Below are 18,992 nucleotides of genomic sequence, written 5' to 3'. Positions count from 1 at the left end.
ATTATATAATTCTGATGCTTTATTAATTACTAAATGAATTCAACACCTCTGTGAACAGGTGACCACTCAGCCTGTAAACCCTTAATTCATTGACTTATTCATTAAGCAGTCTATCAATAAGAGTATGGTGGCCGTTTATTACGTCCCTTGAATCCGTGTCTTCAGTCACAGTCAGCCAGTCATCTGATCCCACAGTCATTTCACACCACATTTTTCCCCCACTCCTGAACCTAATCCTCGTCATGTTGACCACACGGATGCTTGATCAGCTTGTGGAGACTTATAGAAACCAATATTACCAACCCCCCTGGCGTCGACGCGTATAACCTTTTAAACCCACCTCGACCCTGCTGTGCCGCACAAAAGCTTCCCGCTGCTTGGCCCGCTCTCTCTCTGGATTTCTCAGACTCCACGCGATTTAACGCAGAGCACATCGGGGAACTGTGTCACATACCAGCTCACAACAGAAATAACGACTTCTGTTGTGATCACTGAGGCATGATGGGAAAACGTTTCAAATATCTACTATGTGTTGCCTTTAGTGATAAAGCCCACACAGAACTATCACCTGACTCTTCAGTCACCTCTTGTTTCATCAATGCTCAGTAAAACCCATCATAAGCGCAGAACTAAAAGAAGAATGAATACTGGATTTACATACAACAAACATAACTCCAAATCCATGATGATGACGCTCTGTGTGCTGGATGTGTAAACAGGCAACTGTTTGCTAACATGTTAGCTTTGTCAGCGTTGTAAGGTGCTATTGTTGCCATGTTTTCTGGTTTCTGCTGCCTCCAAGTGGACCGAAATGAATGAATGCAGGTTTAAGGGGCATTTTAATTGTGTTTTGTGGACGGGTAATGTGATTTTATTGGTACAGAATGGTCCGATACTTGACAAATTATTTTATTCCTTTCATTAATCTTTGACCTAAATCCAGGTTTCCACAATGGATAAAAAAGTAGAGGATTTCTGGTTTAATTGCTTGCAACTCATGAGCCTTACATGCAGATATTGCTTCTCTCTAAACGGTTTGGAACTATTTAACCACAACTGAAATGTAACCTCTCTGATGATATATATTATTTCATGAGGCAACCAGATCTACAGTTTTGAGAGATATTCAATGAAAACCACCTATGTCCCCGTAACACTCACCACTCTTCCAGTGTTTCAGTGGTTTGTATTGCACCCTGGTTTTGTCGCCTCCACCTGACGGCCCAGGTTCTGCAGTGCTGTGGGCAAAGGTTGAGGTTGACCCTCCTGGGCCGGGCGTAGGGGCCAGCACAGACCCCTCCGGAGACTTCTCCGTCACCTTCACCGCCCACTCTGTTGCCCCCGGGGTGTCAGAAGAGCCCGGGGAGGTGATGGATGGAGAAGTGATGGAGGGAGGGGCGGAAGGCCGAGTGGAACCGGTGCCGGTTTTAGGGTTCGCCCAGATGAAACTCCACCACTGGGCTCGTACGGGAGAGGAGAAGAGGAAGAGGAGAGCGAGAGAGAGGCGAAGGGCTCCCATCCTCTCACTGTGTCTTGCATGAACTTACAAACACGCTGATCCTGTTAACGGCAGCTACGAGGAACTACACACAGGCAAGACACGGTGCAAAGGATCCTGCTTTGAGAGTCCTGCAGAAGTTAATCCAGGAGATCCAGAAATATTCACGCAACGAGTTTTCAGCTCCTTGCCGTCCTCTCTCTTTCTTCTGTTTCCTCTTGTCCTTTTTCTCTCATTCGGTCCTCCCTTCCTCTGTCCGTCTCTGTCTCTTTCTCTGTTTTTAACTTCCTGACATCTCTCCGTTTTGTCCCTCTCCCTCCCCTCCTCTCATCTCTCCCTGTGTAATTACCGACTCCCCCTCCTCTAGCACTCCACAACACAGCGGACTTGATTTTCTCTCCCTTTTTCTCTCAGACAGGCAGATTAGAGAGTTAGTTCACTACTCCCTCCTCCTCCTCCTCCTCCTCCTCCATCAGTGTGTGTGCACTCTGGGTCACACTTGTGGTCTCTTGGTCTACATGAAGTCTAATGAACATAGAAACACAGAGACTACAGGACTTTTTTACCAGAGACTACAGGAGAAACCTACCCCTAAAGCATCCCCTGCTTTCTGGTCTGGTGGACTCTAAATGGACCATAATGTACTAAATGAACATCATGCTGGATTGAAGAAGACTTGAAACTAGAGATTGAGACCATAAACTCATGTTTACTGAGATAATACATCAAGAGAGAAGTAGGATAATTTTCTCTTAAATCATCTAATCAGACTTTTTTTTTTAGCAACTAGAGGAGTCGCCCCCTGATGGCCAGCAGAGAGAATGCAAGTTTAAGGCACTTCATTGGCTTCACTCTTCAGAACCGGAGGTTGCCGTCTGGTCTCTACTAATAATGAGGCTTGTGGGGAGATAAGTACCATATGAAACCACAATAAATGGGTCCAGAAAAAACTGCATGGGCGAAAGATTTCTTTATAAGGACATGAGAGTAAAGCATTCCTCCCTCATCTCTTATGGGAATCAGCTTCAGCTACATGGCTCAATCAGAATAGTGTTGGAGAAAAACCTCAAACATCATGGCTATATAACCCACAGGAGAAGACTTGGAGTTGCAATTGTGCTTACCATGTTTCATAAACAGTTGATTGACTGCTCCGTGATTTTATCATTCATATAAGTCATAACGAATGTAGGTTTTAATCGCACCAAAGGGAGACGATGAAGTGCCTCAAATGCAATGTATAAGCATGTGCTGTGCTGCCATTTAATCAGATAATCATGTGAAAATGATATGAAGAATTAATTAGGAATACTTTATGTTTATCATATCATATATCATGGTCACCAGTATGGTTATGACGATGTTCATCAATAAGCCTTTATCAACAATGCTTGATTTCTCGAAACCAATTTCTGTTGATTGAAATGAATCAACTTCTTTCTTTAGGCTCAGATTTACTGTTTAAAAGGCACTAAAAATAAAAATAACAAAGGCTTGAATGGAAGCATTTGTAAAGTGTGGACTTTCTGTGTGCTGCAGCTCAGTGATCGGGGCGGAGAGGGTCAGAGGCCCCGTGTTGGTGATGACAAAGGGAAGCCTGTTCGGTCGTATTGTGCTCCTCTACGTGTTTGGTCCAGGACGAGGGACGCTGCTGACGATCGCCGAGTGGCGGTTTTTGTTCAGACCGATTCGGGGCGTCATCACGCTACGGATGTCCTCTCCGTCCTCGCCGTCCTCTCCGTCCTCTTCTACTTCTGTTAAGTTTGCTTGGGGGGGTTAATACAAGATCTGGACCAAATTGAGGAGCCAAAACACACAGCGGTGCATAACTGCAAGGAGACGATGGTGATGGTGACATCAATAATAAATTGAGGGCTAAACTATTTAAATCCAACAGTAGTTCAGACTGTCCTTATCGACAGTCATGTGATGCAGAGATGATTGTCTGGAGGTTGAACAGAGTGCTGAAAAACATATGTTAAGGTTAATTTGGTGGTATGAAGCATATACGGATTGCGTACATAACTCCAGACACAACCTTAGAATCACAATTAGAAGCTCCTAATTTACCCCCCTTTTCTGGAATTTCATTTCAAATTTGGCCACATTTTTTACAGAGACCAGGCCATTATAGTTTTATTTAAACTCAAAGGGAGGTCAGCGAGTTCAAAAATAGTGTTCCTGTAGCAAACAGCAGGCTGTCAAAGTTTGCGGCTAGCTAGTGAAAGGAAACGTTACGTTTCACGAGCTACATTTCTCAGGAAGTAGTTGAAACCCAACCAGAGCTAAAAAAAGAGAGGGATAATTGGAGTTCACACATTCATGATGTGGCCTGAAGCACGACTCCAAATGAAAGGCAATGTTGTTGTGTCTGCTCGGTGAGTACACGGTTTAAACTGGTGGCGACAGTGTCTGGTAATCGGTTCGTTTTGATGCACGGCTGTCTCCTAGTGGCCAGAATTGCTTACTGCAGTTTATACCTAAACCTTTCAGGCTGGGTAACACACTGGAACTGAGGCTTTTATGTTGTCATACATAAGTCAGACAATCATTGCTAACGTTTGGACCACGAATGAAAAAAATGAAGTGGAAACTGTTGGAGACACAGTACCATTCGTTTCTATGATGGTGAATGAAGCAAAAAAAGTTCAACTTTTGAATGTAAAATTCAGATGAAAATCTTCGCAATGATCTTCCGCATCCATGGTGCCGTAGAGCAAACACACTAGCCTTTACGTTAGCCCCGGCCCCCGGCCCCCCAGCCCCTGGACCCTCGGCCCCTGGACCCTCGGCCCCTCTGTCCAGCCCTGTTCACATGAACGGAGGAAGGATAATAACAAATAATAACATTCCAATATTAGTGCATTTTACACCTTTTGGGACCTAATGATTTAAATAATGACTAAAATCAAAAGCTTTTCATCATCACTTTGTTTTACGATGAAGTTCATGCAAAATAGTTCATGTAATTTATTAAAATGAAATTTTCAGATCAGATTTGGAATCAAAGCATCCCATCACATGTTCACACTGTGATTGATTTCGTCATTGGCTTGGTATTTTCTGAGTGTGTGTGAGAGAAAAAACTGACACACACATTGTTTTTTGTTTTGCTGGTCTCAGCTTGATGGAGAATAGTCCGGACTATTGTTGTTGATCATCTACTGCAAATTAAAGTGAAACTAAAAGTTAAAAAACAAATGTACTTCCCATATGCATTGCACTCGCACTTCTTCTTACCCCTGTGATACGACTGACTTACCTGGGGCTTGTCTCTAACGGAGCAGATGATGGGTTTAACATTTAAAGAGAGGGTGAGGGAGGAGACCCCCCAGGGGGAGAGTCTTGATTAGTCACGGATTAACCAGAGCTGGAAGGGGACGGGGGTGAGGATGGGTTGGAAGGGGTCAGGAAGAGAGAGGGGGGGGGGGGGACTCCATCACAGTGAGACCCGTCACATCAGACCAACAAGAACACACTGTTTTTTACTGACTGTGATGTATATATTAGTTATTTGGCCACTTGGGGGCAGCAGAACAAGCTGTAAACATGCCATTAACACATTATCACCTTGTAAAGTTGTCAGGGTGAGCTTGTTAGCACACAGCTGCCTGTTAACACGTGGAGCAACGTTAGCATTTTAACTGCCGCCGTGTTTCTGGCCACTTGGCGAATGCAACTCAAATATTCATCCTCCTTTAAGCTCCCTTTTGGTCTCCATCCACGTCTGTTGCTGAAAGCAGCTCCTCCTGCAGCTGTATGCAGAGTTTGTGAACGTGGTGAAGCTAAAGTTGTCAAAACAATGAGCTAAAAGACCCTAAGATGCAACACAGTACTGTAGCACGAGGGGACAATTCTCTGGCTGTGAAAGAGCAACACCCCAGACACTCATTTCATCCATTGTCAATGTGAAACTTTGATTATTATAGAAAATTCAAACATTGTCATGTTTTAATTAAAACATAAAAAACCCTGATCAGCAGTGAGTAAATACTTTGAGATACAAAACACACAAAATGACCAGAATGTTAGAAGGTCATAAGGCATTACCTCCCTAAACCAGAACAAACGGTCAAATCTGAGGGTATGAATTAAAAATGAAAGGATGTGAGAGCGTTAGGCTTTATGTCAACAAACAACGTAAAGAAAAAAATGGCCACTTTCATGTTCGATAGCGGATGAAAAGCTGCCACAAGTGTTTTTCTATACATGGTGACCCCATTTAGGGCCCCTGGATTCCAGGAAGAGTAACCCCTTCAACCCTTCACCTCTCTCTCTCTACCTAGCAACCGCCCCCACAATAAAACTCTAATTGGTTTACTGTCACGGCCAATCTCACGGAGATCCTATGAATGTATTCGCATAAATAACCATTGGCAGAAGGGGAGAGAAGTAGACTGCTGACTTGTTAATAATGATGCTTTAAAAAGGAAACTTAATGTCTCTGTGATCTTAGAGTTTCATGCAGTTATCGGCCATAACTTTGTAAAAATAATTGCTAATCAGTTTACTATAGAGGAGACACAATTAACACAGGGCAATGAAAAGAGCCTGATTCACACATGCTAGCACTCTGGCAGCACCTAGTGTTCACACACGGTACTGCACACAGACTTCAGTGAACAACAACTCAAACCTAATGGCTGCTTTAAAGTCAGTCATGCCACCTTCCTGCTTTCTTCCTGAATGCTTAAACACCAACAACGATTCTCACCATCTCTGATAAGGTTGACAAATGTGCCAAATTGAACACATGTTCTCGGCTTTACACTTTAAACAGGCAAAAAGGGGGAACATGTGGTTCGGGTTCAGGGAGAGTAGGTCATGCCAGGCCTGGATAACGACACTCCAGGCCATATTTTCCATGCTGTCTAGCTCAAAACAACATCCCAGGTGATATGGATGAAGTCTCAGACGCAAACTTTTCCCCTCTATTTGCATTGATAGTGTGTTATGTTAAGAATACACATCCATGCTTTTTACGAAATCCTTTTATTTAGCTACACCAATACATGACATCCACTTTAAATTAAGATTCAAATGAACATATTGCATATGTTGATATAGAGGTGTTTGAGTGAGGACTCTGGGGATACGTCAGAGAAAAACCACTGAAAACATCCCATTATTTATAACAGTCATAATAATTAAAGTCTGACACAATCATGCTCACGATGGTCAAAGCTGTCACGTAAGAGTTCAGTCCCGTGTGTGTGTTTCAGAGTCCTACGTGTGTGTTCGAGTGTCGGTCCACTCTGCCAATTGGAGCGAAAGAGCTTTTGGCTTACCGGCCAGTGTGTTTGTGCCAGAACAACACAACAACCTATTTAATTGGGCACTACAGATGCTCACAACGTTATTGTTTTTCTAAAAACTTTTAACTCTTAAACGACTAATTCATTAATTTCAGCTGAACTGACACTTGAAAACAGCACAACACATTGGATTTTTGAGACATATTTGACTATTTCCCCAGTAGGTTTGATTGACACATCCTCCCAACCAACCCTAAGGCAGATATGTGGGTGGGCGGGCGGCGAAGGTCAACAGAGAGGACCTGTTGTCAGGTAACGATTTACCACACACACATTTTCAGACACGCTGTAGCCACGCTGCTGTCAATGAAGCCTGTGTTGCAGGTTTTCTCATGCCCCGCCCCTCCCCTCCCCCTCTCTTCCGCTCCTCCTTCGACGTGTTTTCATTTCATATTTCCAGGCCACGTTCAGTCAGGAGATGTTGGAGCACATTTAGAAGTTCTTGTTGGAAACCAACAAAGGCCATTTAAAGCTCAAACTACCATCATGAGGGCCGCTGAGTCATTATCCACATTCAGTCTGCATGACTCATTAAGTCAGCTCATTGTCCAGAATTAACTTGTTTCTTTTAGGGGAGGTTGCTTTAATAATAAAAATAAGTACATGGTTGTGATCTGGAGGTGAAATATGAAATGTATGACATCAAACAAAGAAGGACGATATGAGCAAATAATAAAAGTGAGCATGGATCCAGTGGATGGTGAACCAATATAAATAAATAAAGAATACATTATCTAAAGTGTGAAAACTACTTTGAATTAATTGTTCCTAAACATTTAATCAAATTGACTATAATTGAATGGTCAAATTCCCTGATTTAACTTTGATGTTCTTGCTCCTTGTTTGGATTATAGGAACAATAAAAGTTTTCTCCAAGCCTTTACACTGACATAAATCATGAAGTAAATTCATAAAAACTTCACTCTAAGAAAAGTCCCAGTCAAACGGAGATATTTTCCCAACATGTAGTTTCCAGCTGCACCACTGGGGGGCAGCAGCGCTTCTTAGCTGAGGATGTGCACAGTCAAGCAGGGGAGTCAAAAGTACAGACTTTATACTCAAGTAGACGTACAGATACTTGTGTTTGAAAAAAGTTAATGGTAGAAGTATATATATATATATATATATATATATATATATATATATATATATATATATTCCAATTTAAATGCATAAAACTAAAGTAACAGGCCTGTTAATTAAAACGTGAGAAAGAAAAAGTAAACTCAACTAAAGTACAGATACCTGAACATTCTACTTAAGTACAGTAACTAAGTATTTGTACTTTGTTACTTCCCACCTCTGCAGTGAAGGTTCAGTGGTGATTTCATGAAGGGGGACCGGACCCGTCGGTCTGATCCGGCCCCCCGGGACAGCAGGTGGGACACACACAAAAAACACCTGGAATGTCAGAGATGGACGTGCATGAGCGCCGACATACTCGCCGCCGTGCGCTCAACCTCCAACCTCACGAAGACAAAGGAGGACGACTGCAGGCAAAGAGGAGTGGATGGAGGTGCAACCCATCGGCCTCCTTCACTTCTCATGTGAATATAGTGAATAGAGCTACAAATATATCGATACACACCTGAAGTATTCAGATCCTTTATTTACTAGTATGGAATTATTATTATGATATATTTCAGATTATTATTATGAGATATTTCAGAGTATTCGGCAGTAAGTCAGTAGCAGAATCAGGTAGCAGAAACAATTTGTATGCTGGTATAGTTTTTTTTTAAGCACAATCTTATTGTGATATCATAATTACTTTAAGCTTGGGAAATGAGTGGGAGTAGGACAAAAAAGGAACCCTGATAGGAGCGGAGGACAAGAAAAGAAAAGAGTAGAGATAAGTGAAAGAGAAGAGAGACCAGGAGAAGTCAGAGAGGTTATCGGAGGGAGAGTCTGACCCGAGGCTGGGATTAGCCCAAACAGCTGACCTGCACACACACATGTAGCACCATAGAGGTCGAGACCATAAACTCATGTTTACAATGTTTACGGAGATAATAAATCAAGAGAGAAATAGGGTCATATCCTCATTGACTTCCATGCAACCAGATGAGTCGCCCCCTGATGGCCAGCAAAGAGAATGACAGATAAAAGCCAATGGAGTGTCTGGAAATAGAATACAGTTCATGTGCGCTGGCTTGATCCTATCAAATAAATTAAAAACCCGGCCTGGATTTAATGCTGGTGGACAATAAGTAACCATGACAACGGAGCCCCCTCGTTAAACCTGTTATTATTACAGTTTCACCTGCTGTTCAAAAACACACAGAGAGGAAACACGTGTACTTTCCCTTTTACTAAGATTAGAGATAACGACCGGAGCAGACGTCCAGCCAATTACATAAGAGACGTTACTGGATCAGATAGACACACAACTGGCTAGACACGTCAGGAATGTGATTTGTAAATTCAGTTTATCAGATTAAATCAAATTATCTAGAAATAAGCAACTCAGAATTAAGCTTTAAAAGACAGAAGTTGCTCATAGTGACAAACCGGGGCTTGATTTGGCAACACCTGCACTAAAATGATTAATTTCACCTTTAAAAAAAAGATATGAGAAAAAAGCCAGTACAGCAGTCAGATGACAGGGGAGTGAGTATTACATAAACCAGGTTTCCAGAATCACAACTATCAAATCAAGTATAGGCAGCTGTTTTCTTACCCAATGTCATTTATTCCATTCCCGGTATAAACATATAGATTGGTGCAGCTTTAAGGGAAACTGAAACATCATGAAAGTAAGCTGATGATTTGTTGGCTGTCGGTCGTACAAATAAAGAAGTTAAATTTAGTCTTGCACTAAGTGGCATGTGATTGCAACACGAGACCTGATTGGTTTATTGGCTTACAGGCTGCCTGACGATCCACAGGTTGTTAAGCATCGACTCGGCAGATGTTCTAGATGAACTTCTGACTGAACACACACACACACACACACACACACACACACACACACACACACACACACACACACACACACACACACACACACACACACACACACACACAATGCCATGCTGTAAGGCCTACAACATATTTGACATAAAAGAATGCATTGTTTGGGGTTGCCAGGAGGTCAGAGGTGAACATCTGCAGAAGTTTCCATTACATAAAGTGTCCTGGCTTTCACCCCATGCAGAGCCCGTTTTGACGTTCTCCAGAACTTCTCTTGATTTCATTTGTGGATTAAAACGAGTAAAAGTGTAAAAAAAAAAGTTGCATTCTTGCAAATTTAAAAAACGTTTTGTCAAAAATGTTGCTAGCAATGTGTACTTACGTAAAAACACAATCAAGTTACTTCCAACCGACGAAGCTCATCAATCAATTCCTCCAAATGTTTGGTATCATAGATACAAGTTGCTTTACTATTTACATCCGCTTATGACCTCATTATGCATGTGTAGGCAGGGGGCATTGAATGTGAGACTCTGTGTGTGTGTGTGTGTGTGTGTGTGTGCGTGTGTGTGTGTGTGTGTGTGTGTGTGTGTGTGTGTGTGTGTGTGTGTGTGTGTGTGTGTGTGTGTGTGTTTTGGGGGGGTGTTTGCTCAGCTGCAAGTGTTGTTCTCAGAGCAAACAACCTCTCGGAGCTTCTCGCATCGACTCATCTCCTCCTCCGATACGAATGTTAATGAAACCCGCGGGAGGCAGCGGCGGGGGGGGGGGGCGAGTCTGTCGCACATTCGATGCGAAACCGTCTGGAATGAAAGACAACCTTCAGGAGAAATGTGACAGGAAAATATTATCTCACCATGTTCGCTCCGCTGTCCTCTGGCAGGGCACCATCTATTGACGTCCGCCCACAGAGGTCGCGCCACAAAATTCACCATTGTTCCAAAAGGCTCCGGGTCGGGTCGGACGTTCACACGTGTTACAGGCCGATTTACCCAAAAACCTTAGTCTACGTAACTAATCCAAACCTGGATTTACTCCTCAAACCAATCAAAGGCTCTGGGACTTTTAATCACGTGACATTTAAATTGAGTTCCACGCTAAATGATTGACTTGCATTGAATCAAATATAAAAGGCTGGCGACACTCGTTCTGTTTAACTGATGAGAGGGAAGAAACAATAATCATGTTAACTCCACCTAAATGAATCTATTTGGTCATGTATTATGTGTATTTGTTTCAATAACATGCATTAAACAAAAGTTATGTTTTATCGAATGTATGAGACTTTAAGGCTTGTTCAAGATAATATAAGGTGATACAGAAATGGCAGTAAAGCTGATTAATTTACTCACAAATTTTGTAAAACACTGGTGAATGGTAACATAATTTCAAGCGTGTGTAAAGAGCTTCGGATCCACTCAGACTTTCTGTGTGACACGTAGGTTTTTAGACTTCGCTGCCAACGTTGGACCAACATCTCTCCTCAACACACGTTTTTTTTTTTGTGATCAGCTGACATAAACATCCACACAGCCTTCAGGGAAGTGAGGTGAAGGGTTTGAGCTGCCGTGACGAATCCAAGCGTGAATAATAAACGTCCAGCTGTGGCCGAACAACCCGTGGAGTGCTCCGACCACAACACCAGAAGTTTGGAGCAAAGCATCAAATGCACTGAGATACGTTATCCTTTGTTGGCCAACTTCTTAATTTTCTAAAAACATTTATATTAAGTTCAAATTAAACTTGTGATAATTCAGTCGTGCAGGAGTTTCACATCCACTTACATTCCCTTTAAAGGTTCCCTGATTTCTAGTAGCTCCCTGGAACCTGATCACGCATTCGGTGACACATCTGTACATATGATGATGTTGTTCATATTGTGAACTTTTCTCCATTGACACCACTAAACTGAACTAGATCAGAAAACGGTTATTAATGGTTATTAATGGTAGTCAAATATTACATTTTTGATGTAGTTCTAAGTCATTACGTCAAATTATTTCACAGTGTGGGATTAATAAAGTCTGTCTAACAGCTGGTTGCCAGGTAATTGGCAACAATGACAATGTTTTCTAGCATTCAAAGAGGAAAACGAGGATTGATTGATTAATTGATTGATTTAAGAAAATTTAAACAATATAGATGCAGCCCAAAACTGAACGTTTGATTTGACAGTGTACCGCACACATGCATATGATCTATTATTCCGAAGTTGACCTAAGAGTGATAAAATGTGCAAACAAACCGAACGTTAATACTTTCCCCTCAAGTAAATGAAGTTTTAGTTCCTCTCACTTCCTAAAAAGACTCTTTGTACGTTTCTTTTCCCCAAAGAATAGAAAGCATGGAACATGCACACAATGATTACGATTCATGGTTGGCTTTGGCCGTAACCATGGAAACGGTATACCCAACACAACAACTACAGAAAAACAGCAAGAGCTGTAAAATCTCCGTGTTTTTTTATTATCTCAACAATTCATCAGGAGGGTTTATATATTAGTTTAACTTCCTCCACGGCGACACGACAGACCTTCTGTTCTCTTTTGAATCCCAGCCTCTCTCTCTTGCCCTCTCTCTCTCTCCTCTATAGGGTAACAAGAGCCAAGTTTAAAGAACGACATCATCTCTGTGAGCATCGCATCATGGAAAACACAAGACCGCGTGCATTGGATCATCTCAAGACCCCGAGAGAAACACCCATTCTTATTTTCAAGTTTCCAGTGAGTGATTTCCTTCCCCCTCAGCATCCCATAGAGCTGACAGTCACACACATACAGCAATGACACCTTGTACAGTTGGCCCATTGTGCCCGACTCTGTTTGAATCAAAGTCACTCTGGCTGAATGAGCACATTCCAGACAGGACGCCGCTGCAGCGAGGGCGTCATACACTGAAGACATTTTTTAAGGTAGAGCCTCTTTTCCATACAGCTCCGTGACATTCACGCTCGCCAGGTTTTTAAGACTCGTAAAAAAAAAGGAGGACGGTGGGAGTTTTATGCCAGCTCCATCGGAGACCAAACAAGGTCAAGAGTGGAAGCAGCCCAACTGAAAAAAAGATGAGAATGTGCTGCAAATGTTCAATAAATGATGCGACCAAAACGATGTGACTACAGTTTTACAGTGCCTCGTCCAAAACAGACTCCTACTGGGCTCACCTCACAATCATTTATATTGGCTAAACATGGAATCCTTTCAGAGCAGCTCAACCGACGGTAAATGGAAAGTGAAGGTTCCCGGAGGCAGCAGTAAGAGTGTTTTTTGGAGGGGAGGGGGGGGTGTACTGTGGAAAACAGTAAGATAAAATGTGCTTTTTCAGCTCGTTGCTGTTTCTGGAAACGTCGACATAACGACGATGCTCTCTCAAACTGAACAAGAGCATCAAGATCGTTATGTAAGAACGTTTTTAGCTCATCTAGATTGTATCCTCTTTTGCTTTAGACTAATAGGATTTCAGTTCAAATTGATGCAAACTTCTACATAGACTTTATGTTTATTCAAGTTTTACCAATAAAGTTAGAGGGGACATTTGAATCAACATGTTAATTCTAGTATTTGTAATAAATGAAAATAAAAACATGCAAAGCAGAGGTTGTTTTCTTACTCCCACAGATGCACATCTAGCCTCCTTTTGGGATCTCGTAAAGTAAAAATGTACGTGATTTATTGATAATAAGTAATACGTTTTTGATAATAACATGGATAAAGTTTTGATTTTATATATAAATCAGTTCCATTTACCTATTCATATTGTTTCATGTTTTTTGAAAAGATTGTAAAGTAAGTCTGATCACTTACAGATAACAGTGTTGACGATCCGGCTTAAAGATCTGATGTGAGAAACAAATGGGATTTTTAATCCAAATTAAAATAAAAGATGACATTTATTTGTGTTTTGCTCGAGGCTTGAAACATGCTGGTTTTAGAATTCAAACATATGATTTTATCACAAGACGTCGACGCCTTTGGCAGTTCACAATGTGACGTTCGGTGGAAAAGATGAACGACCTCAAAATCCTGCAGAAACACCGAATCCTGGATTCATTATGTTTGTCAGAAACCCCCCCTCACCCACATGCACCTACACATTACACGGGCACGGGACCAGGTGAGTCCTCGACGTCTCGCTTGGAAGCTCCGTGTGAACCAGATCCTCTCTGATGTCCTCGAGGACACACAAACAGCAAGTGCGGCGCAGATGAAAACCCCCTCGCATCACTACCAGACAAACGTAACACTTCACTTCACACCACGGTGCAGCGTTTGCCTCGTCTGCCACTTCCAGCTACCTCATTATACTCACACACACAGGTGATGGAGGGGTGGGGGGGCAGAGGAAGGCCGGCCTACTGCCAAACAAACAAACCATCGCTCCCCTACGGAGCCGTATAAGAGGAGCCTCACAGCGGGGGGGAAGTCAAACCACAGAGGTGTGAAAAGGGAAATGGAAAGGGGGCGGAGCTTTATGGGTGTTGTTTGGACCTGATGACATGACAAACTTGGAGTCTCACTGTATTTATTCTGCATGTTTGAGACGATTTCACGGCATCTTTTTGGTCATTTCAGCAGATCTTTAGCCATTCACCCACAAAAGCTTCATGCCTGAAGCTCGTTCAGCAGCGTAACCACGAACCTGATTATTTATTTCACTGTAGTTCGTTCCACATTATACATGCAAGTCATCCAAGTCCACAAAGTCAAAGTTTAGTACATTATTGGACCCAAAAAGGGAATTTTGACCCGGTCTATTTATTTGAATGACCAAGAAGAAGAAGTCAAAACAGTCTGAATAACAACCACGACACTGGGAATTAACGTGCCGTTGTTGGTCAACAAAGCATGAGAAGCTCGGATAACAACACACACGGAGGGACAGTGACTTCCTCTCTCTGCTCAGGTGGACGTCACTTTACACATAAATAGTTGTTTAGCACTATATTAAAGCTATAAATGCTGTATGTAGCTCTTTTAAGCAGTTGACAGTTTTATCGCAAACATGGAGGTTTGATGATAACGTGGCCGATCTACTGAGTGAAATTCTTTGTACATTTTGAGAAACTACACAGGTACAAGATTAACGCAGAGGTAAACAAAGGCAGGAGTCTCATTTCTCTGTCCGCTAAAGTGACAACGGACAGAGCAAACATTGTGGGAAATTCTGTTTAGAGAAGCTAACAACGTAATCAATGATGAAGGAACAAATGCGTGATTGTCGATGTTAATCCCTTTCAGGATGCAAATCTAAACATCTGGAATGGCTGTAACATCTGCTGTAACATCTGGATTATTATTCAGACTATATGGTGAGCAATTTAGCCTTTAACTTGATGTTAAAGATGACAAATCATTTAATTTAATTCATTTTACTGACTCCTAACATGATACACGGGCAGATACAGTACATCAAAGGAATGAAAAGAAATCCGTTGATAATTAAATATGTTATTGCTTGTCATAACATTACAGGATTCGAAGATTAAATTGGAGCTTTAACAACATGAGGAAGAGCTCCTTTGACATGGGATCAATGCAGTCCTTTTCTCCTGTGGAGGATCCACCACAGATCTATATTTGTAACAGTTACAGTTGTTGGGAAAGAGCTGCAGCAGCATGAATCTTACCTTCTATAACCTGCAGGGCAGCAGCCAGCCAGCACAGCAGGACTAGATGCAGGACAAGAGACCACCTGAGGAGACACATCAGTCACAGAAGTTATGTTGTATTCAAGCTTTAAATTAAAAAAAAAACATAAAAACATTCATTGAAAATAGCTGATGTGAGTGAAATGTGTTTGGTTGAATTGGTTCCACTCTGAGGTGTAACTGGAGTGAATACCTAAAAACGAACAGTAAAGTCAGGTAAAAAGAAAACTTGGCTCTCTTCACACGCAGAAAAGTAAAGATTGATTGGCTCACCCTTTCAACATTTTCACAGGTAAAAAGGAATAGAAATCCAGGTTTGGAGGTGAACTCCAAGCGAAGTGTGTGTGATGGAATTCCGGCAAACTCCGCGGTCCCTCAGCCTCAGTGTGCAGACCTGAAGTCACACTGCTGCTCTCCCTCTCCCTCAGTACAAAGGCGCTCTCAGTTCAGAGCTGAGTGACTCTCAGACCCACTGAATTCAGAAATCTGACTCCCTTGAAGGAAAAAAAACTCCCCCCCTCCCCTTACTCACTCAGTGGACCCTCTCTCCTAACCTGCTGCTTGAGTCAAGTTCCTTTCACTAATCATAATAATGATAATATTTACATTTACAGCTATAATTTATATTAAATATATCCACGTTTGAGTCTCTAAATTATGTTAATGCTTGTCCAACTCGATACAGAGGATTTTATGTCTTGATAAGTTTAACTAATGTTACAAAATCCAAAAACACAACAGTTAAAATCCATGTGCACATCAAATAGCATTGCCAAATGAACCTGTAAGATGGCCTAAAATCTTGCTGTTGGGCGTAATGACAGCCCACTTCCCACCTTCTGTGTATGTATGAAGCCTGTGTGTCGCCCCTAAATTCCCATTAGGTACGGTGCAAACAGGAAATTACAGATGACAGCTTCATTATATGCCCCGAGAACCAGAACAACCAGTAGGCCTACTGCTGTGCCGGAATAATACCACCTACTCCCACGATTTCAGGTAATTATTTTGGTAATTTTAATAAAAGTTATTAGGGAATATGTACGTCAAATTAAGTACATTTTACTGAAATAGTAAAATATCAATAAATCTACAAAGGAGGTACAAATCTACATTGTTTGCAGGACAGACCAAAATACCAAATAAAATTACAATATCTTGGATGGAGCGCACTAAGAATACAGATCCTGGAGTTCAGCAAACAACGTAAAATAACCGTACATTGCACAGAATGGAATTATGGGTAATCACAGAAGTCATGGTGACATCACACATTGGTTTCTGGACTATACGGTTGTTGGCCGTCGCCATATGAGAATTTTTGCAACCAGTGAAGGAAGTGACCATATTTGGACTGTGGAGGAGCGACGGGTGGATCTGACGAACACAAGAGAGGAAATCTTACTGGATATGGATCCATCTGGATTCTGGTGTGAAACCGTTCACACAGCTTCAAGATTCAAGGTCAACTTTACAGCTAAGTGATGAAGTCATCTTAGTAGCTAACTGCTTTTGTAGCGTGGTACTGACCTGTCAATCACCAGTTAGCCCCGCCCCCTAAATCATCCCCTGCTTTCTGGTCTGTTTGACTCTTAATGGCCCATAATTTACTAAATTAACATCATGTTGGATTGAAGAAGACTTGAAATTAGAGATTGAGACCATCGTTTTAATCTTTTCTCCACATAAAAAAAAAAGAAGACATTTCAGGATTCATTTAAATGCCCTGTTCAAAAGCAGAAGACTGATGGTGGCTGAAAATTCTCTACACTTCCTGCCAGCTGACAAACAATCAACAGCTCAGTCTCAGAATCTGTTGCTTGTTGCTTCCATTAGATGTAAACTCTGTTTCTGACCCCTGTGAGCGAAACACAGCGCTCCTCTGAACAGCCAATGTGTTGCCTCCAGCCGACTGTAATCATTTGGTTTCCGAAACTGAAAAAGGAATTCAGAATTTCAAAAGAGATCATTCATGCGTTACAAAAAAAAGAAAAGAAAAAACAGAAAAACATTTTGCTCCAAATCGGTCATTCGACTCAGACGTGGAGTTCATGAGTCACCAATTGTTGTTCTCTGTGTTTTCAGTGCTTTAATCAGTCAGAAGAAAGAAAATATTTTCAGACCATTAGAAGTCACACCCTGAAGCCACATTACTGATCCCAAAACAGCCATTATGTCATTTTACATTTCACACACACAGAGACAACTGGTCCACTTAGAGATGGACTTCTGTCCCAAGCCAGCGGAGACAAAGCTTCTTCAGGGGTCAGCAAGATCAGAGGGGGTCTCGGTGAAATTACCCACGTTGTGATGTTAACACCCCACCATTAGCACATGCTGGAATGATAATAGCTCGCAGGGAAATAAAGGTGCCCTCCCTTTCTTTAGCAGTGATGCCATGTTTATATCTAAGGCTTTTATTTTGAAAGGCCACGCCTCCACATTTACAACACTGTAAATAAATTCAAAATTATTTGTGACCGTCTGTTGTGATGCTCTGCTCCCATTAAATATAAACCACAGCCGAGGTTTTATACCATGTTCACCATGTATGAAAGGTCAGGGGGGTCACAATTCATCCTGGGGGGGACATTTATCCATTTCCTCTACTAAACAGTTCATATCGGATGTTCAGTAAACCACTCGTCATTACAAGTCCGGTCAATCAATATCAATATCAATATCAGCATGGCGCCAGACGTCAACTCAGCACCAAAGTCAGTAGGATTCCTCCTCTGGGGACCATGAATGTTGGCATCAAATCTCAGCAATCCATTCAAGAGACACTGTTAAGATATTACTCTGGACAAAAGTGGACCAGCCAGCTAACATGGTAAATAACAGCTGATGCACAAACAAAATTGCTGTTGCTGGGGTTTAATGCAACTTATGTCATTGTTTGTCTAGTATTGCTGGCTGCACATTAACCTTTATTAAATTAGCTTTATTTCCGTCTCTTTAGTTTCTCACTCTGATATTTATTTTAGTTACCAGTGTTCAGTGTTCTGCTGCTGCTGGTTGTTGTTGCTGCTGGACCATCATCTTGTTTGGAACTGGCAAAAGCTTCCCTGCCTAAAGCACAGCTTATAAATACAGGAAGTGGCCAATCAGAATGTACCAAGTGCCCTCCACCTCGTGGGGGTGGTGGGTGGGGTAGAGATGTCTAATTCTGGTAGGTTTTGGTTTATTTCTTTTGAGCATATTAGTTTGTTTTCAGTTAATTGCTAAGCTTTTATATATCTATACTGCTAGTTTAATTGGTAGATACCACTTTGCTTCTAAAATGGTCTGATCTAAAGCCATTAAACATGTCTTAGTTAGGTCAGTTAAGTAAATTATGTAGAGCAAACATATCCTGATTCCTAGTCTAGATACAAATGACATGTGTTACTTAAAAAAATGTAAAGTGATTATGTTTTAGTGTCATTTTAAGACTTTTAAGCACATTTTTATGATTATGGGGATAATTATGTGAATCACAATCAATTAGGCCAGAATAATCGTGATATGAAATCAATGTGCAGCTATAATATTTTGTACTTGTTGTCCTCCAATCCCACAGCAACTCACGCATGAAGACAGAACATGGCAGGTCTTATAGTTATCTTTATTTATTTTTATATAA

The 18,992-nt window shown here is 41.6% G+C and overlaps 1 protein-coding gene across 4 annotated transcripts in view; it reads right to left on the bottom strand.

Annotated features, from left to right (window-relative positions):
• Positions 1-15,767, bottom strand: part of col15a1b (collagen, type XV, alpha 1b) — a 46,719-nt gene extending 30,952 nt beyond the window's left edge. For all 4 annotated transcript variants that reach the window (XM_084007670.1, XM_084007672.1, XM_084007671.1 and 1 more), the window contains exons 1-2: positions 15,641-15,767; positions 15,347-15,411 (exon numbers count right to left, since the gene is read on the bottom strand). In XM_084007670.1, the coding sequence (XP_083863796.1) occupies positions 15,347-15,411; positions 15,641-15,651 (76 nt within the window). In that variant the 5' untranslated portion in view covers positions 15,652-15,767. The remainder of the gene's footprint in view (positions 1-15,346; positions 15,412-15,640) is intronic.
• Positions 15,768-18,992: the final 3,225 nt, after the last annotated feature.

Source organism: Eutrigla gurnardus, assembly GCF_963514095.1.
Source record: "Eutrigla gurnardus genome assembly, chromosome: 4".
NCBI lineage: Eukaryota > Metazoa > Chordata > Actinopteri > Perciformes > Triglidae > Eutrigla > Eutrigla gurnardus.
Note: the sequence above shows the minus strand (reverse complement) of the source record. Positions and strands in the feature narration are given on the sequence as shown.